Source organism: Benincasa hispida, chromosome 8, assembly GCF_027475165.1.
Source record: "Benincasa hispida cultivar pf3 chromosome 8, pf3_genome.v1.1, whole genome shotgun sequence".
Taxonomy (NCBI): domain Eukaryota; kingdom Viridiplantae; phylum Streptophyta; class Magnoliopsida; order Cucurbitales; family Cucurbitaceae; genus Benincasa; species Benincasa hispida.
Window position 1 is genome coordinate 2,134,920 of NC_143485.1, and position 2,139 is coordinate 2,137,058.

The window sequence follows — 2,139 nt, forward strand, 5'->3', positions numbered from 1 at the left end:
TTTTTATTAATAAAAATAAAAAATTTTAATTTAAAATAATATATAAACATGCCTATTATAAAATTTAAAATTTAAAATTCAATTTTTTTTAACTATATATATTTAAATATTGAAAATTTTAAATTTTAAAATTAAATTAATATATGGATGTAAAAATAATAAATAAAGAAATATAAAGAAAAGAAAGATAAAAGAAAGAAAAAAGGAAAAAGAAAACTAATAAATAAAAATTAAAAAAAAAAAAGTTCTTCTTGGGATACAAACCCTCGACTATGAGCTCGTAAATGTGTAGCGTATGCTTAACCCACTGATCAAGTCCGCATTTTGAATCTTAATTAAAAATAGATTTAATTAATAAATAAAAAGAGAGAATTATCTGTGTAGTACTTAATTTACGTCTTATTTTCAGAAACGTTTTTCAGAATATTATCTAAAAGTTAATTTCTTAAAAATTGAGAAACAGAAAATAAAAGATGGAAATATTATCAAACGATCTAAAATAATTTCTTTTTATGATTTTTCCTTCATTTTCTAACGTTTAAATGGTACATTTGTGTAAAAAAAGAAAAAAAAAAACATGGCTATTAAGTACATTTTGTGGGAAAAAAAAATAGAAGATAAATAGTTTTGAACTCCAATAGTTTATAATGTTACAAATAATTTCTTAAATCCGCTGAGAATTCTTCTACATTATTGTAAAATAGGCCTAACATATAGGGTCATCAATGAATATCGAGATTTCTATTTCTAGGGCCAATCGATTTTGTTCCATTCCCAAATGGGTTCTTCAAATTCTTCATCTTCAACCATCCTCCAATTACTACCACTTCCGTCACAGTCCGCCATCGCCGCCACCGCCGAACACGAAATCTCCGGCGAAGTAACTTTCCCCTTCATTTTCCGATCCTGGTTGTTCCCGGCGGCGGCGATGACTTCCATGGGGCGGCGATCGAAGGCCCGAAAGCATCCGGAAATGACATAAACTCGGCAGAGACTAAATTCGTGCCTCAATTTGGCGTAATCGTCGATTGCTCTGTATTCGTGCATCTTCCATTTTGTTTTGGTACCGGTGGGGGCTCTGCCTTTGTAGAAGACCATCGTCTTTTTGAGTCCGATGATCTTGTTGGCGGAGGAGTAGACGTAGACCGGAGAGCCGGTGGCCTTCCAGTAGCCGGCGGCGGTGGTTCTTGTGGGGCGGCCTCCTCGTGCTTCTCTTTCTTGACGAGCAACGAAGAAGAACCATTGCTCGCTGTCCCCTTTGCACAGCTCCCCGGCCAGCTCTGTTATTATTTTCGAATTTAGCCTTGGTCTATTATTTTGACATTTATAAAAGAAAAGATGAAAAGTTGAAAATTGAGGTAAAAAATTTGAATTGAGAAAAGAAAAAAAAGGTAATTAGTTACTGGGGAGGTCCCATGGCTCAGAGTCGTAAATGTTGAGGAGGGGGATGACGCGGTGCTTTTCGGGGAGCTGGGTATGAAGCTGATGGCGGAGATAGAAGGAAACGAGCTCCTCCTCGGTCGGGTAAAAGCGAAAGCCGGGCGGGTAGTCATGGATAGAGGCTTCTTCTTCGTCCATTGGCATTGCCATTTGAGGTTGATGGTATTTCTCAGTTGATCACTTGGTATTATATATATTGAGAGCTGAAAGAGAGGGAGATATTGGTAATTAAGTTAATGACAAGTGTAAACATCAACATGAACGCGTTTGGATTGGAAAAAGAAGGTAAGAGAGAGAGATGTGGGAGATCATAAATCATAATTGTTTGTTGTGTTGTGATTTATGAATCAGAAGACCACTTTTTGAATTGGTCATAGACTTTTTCCTTCAACTTCTTATGTGTATCATGTATGCATATCCACTTCTCATCCTTTCATTAATTATCCTTCATAAACCAAGTTATAATCTTATTCACATGTTAAACATTACAATTTCAGCATTATTAAAGCCATTTCAACGTCATTTACACTCGAGTTAAATTAAAACAATTCTCATAAACCAAGTTATAATCACAAATTGACATATGCTCCAAATGAAAATTGAAGACAAAAATTTAAGTCCATCGTACTATGTGTCTTCATCATGATCATTTGAAGTCGACTTGGCTAAATTTGGTTATATGTAACTTTAGTCGAAATT

At 34.6% G+C, this 2,139-nt stretch overlaps 1 protein-coding gene across 1 annotated transcript; it reads right to left on the reverse strand.

Annotated features, from left to right (window-relative positions):
- Window positions 1–495: 495 nt before the first annotated feature.
- On the reverse strand, window positions 496–1,902 carry LOC120083278 (NAC domain-containing protein 90-like). The gene is made up of 2 exons (XM_039038952.2): window positions 1,404–1,902; window positions 496–1,280 (listed from the first exon to the last, which is right to left on the reverse strand). The coding sequence occupies exons 1-2, from the start codon at window positions 1,588–1,590 to the stop codon at window positions 748–750; spliced, it is 720 nt and encodes a 239-aa protein (XP_038894880.2). The 5' UTR covers window positions 1,591–1,902; the 3' UTR covers window positions 496–747.
- Between the last annotated feature and the right edge of the window lie 237 nt (window positions 1,903–2,139).

Bases quoted from the DNA above. Each gene is read 5' to 3' on its own strand.
- LOC120083278 (XM_039038952.2), bottom strand. From the start codon at position 1,590: ATGGCAATGCCAATGGACGAAGAAGAAGCCTCTATCCATGACTACCCG. The intron at 1,281-1,403 runs GTAACTAATTAC...AAATAATAACAG, and splicing joins TGAGCCATGGGACCTCCCCA to AGCTGGCCGGGGAGCTGTGC.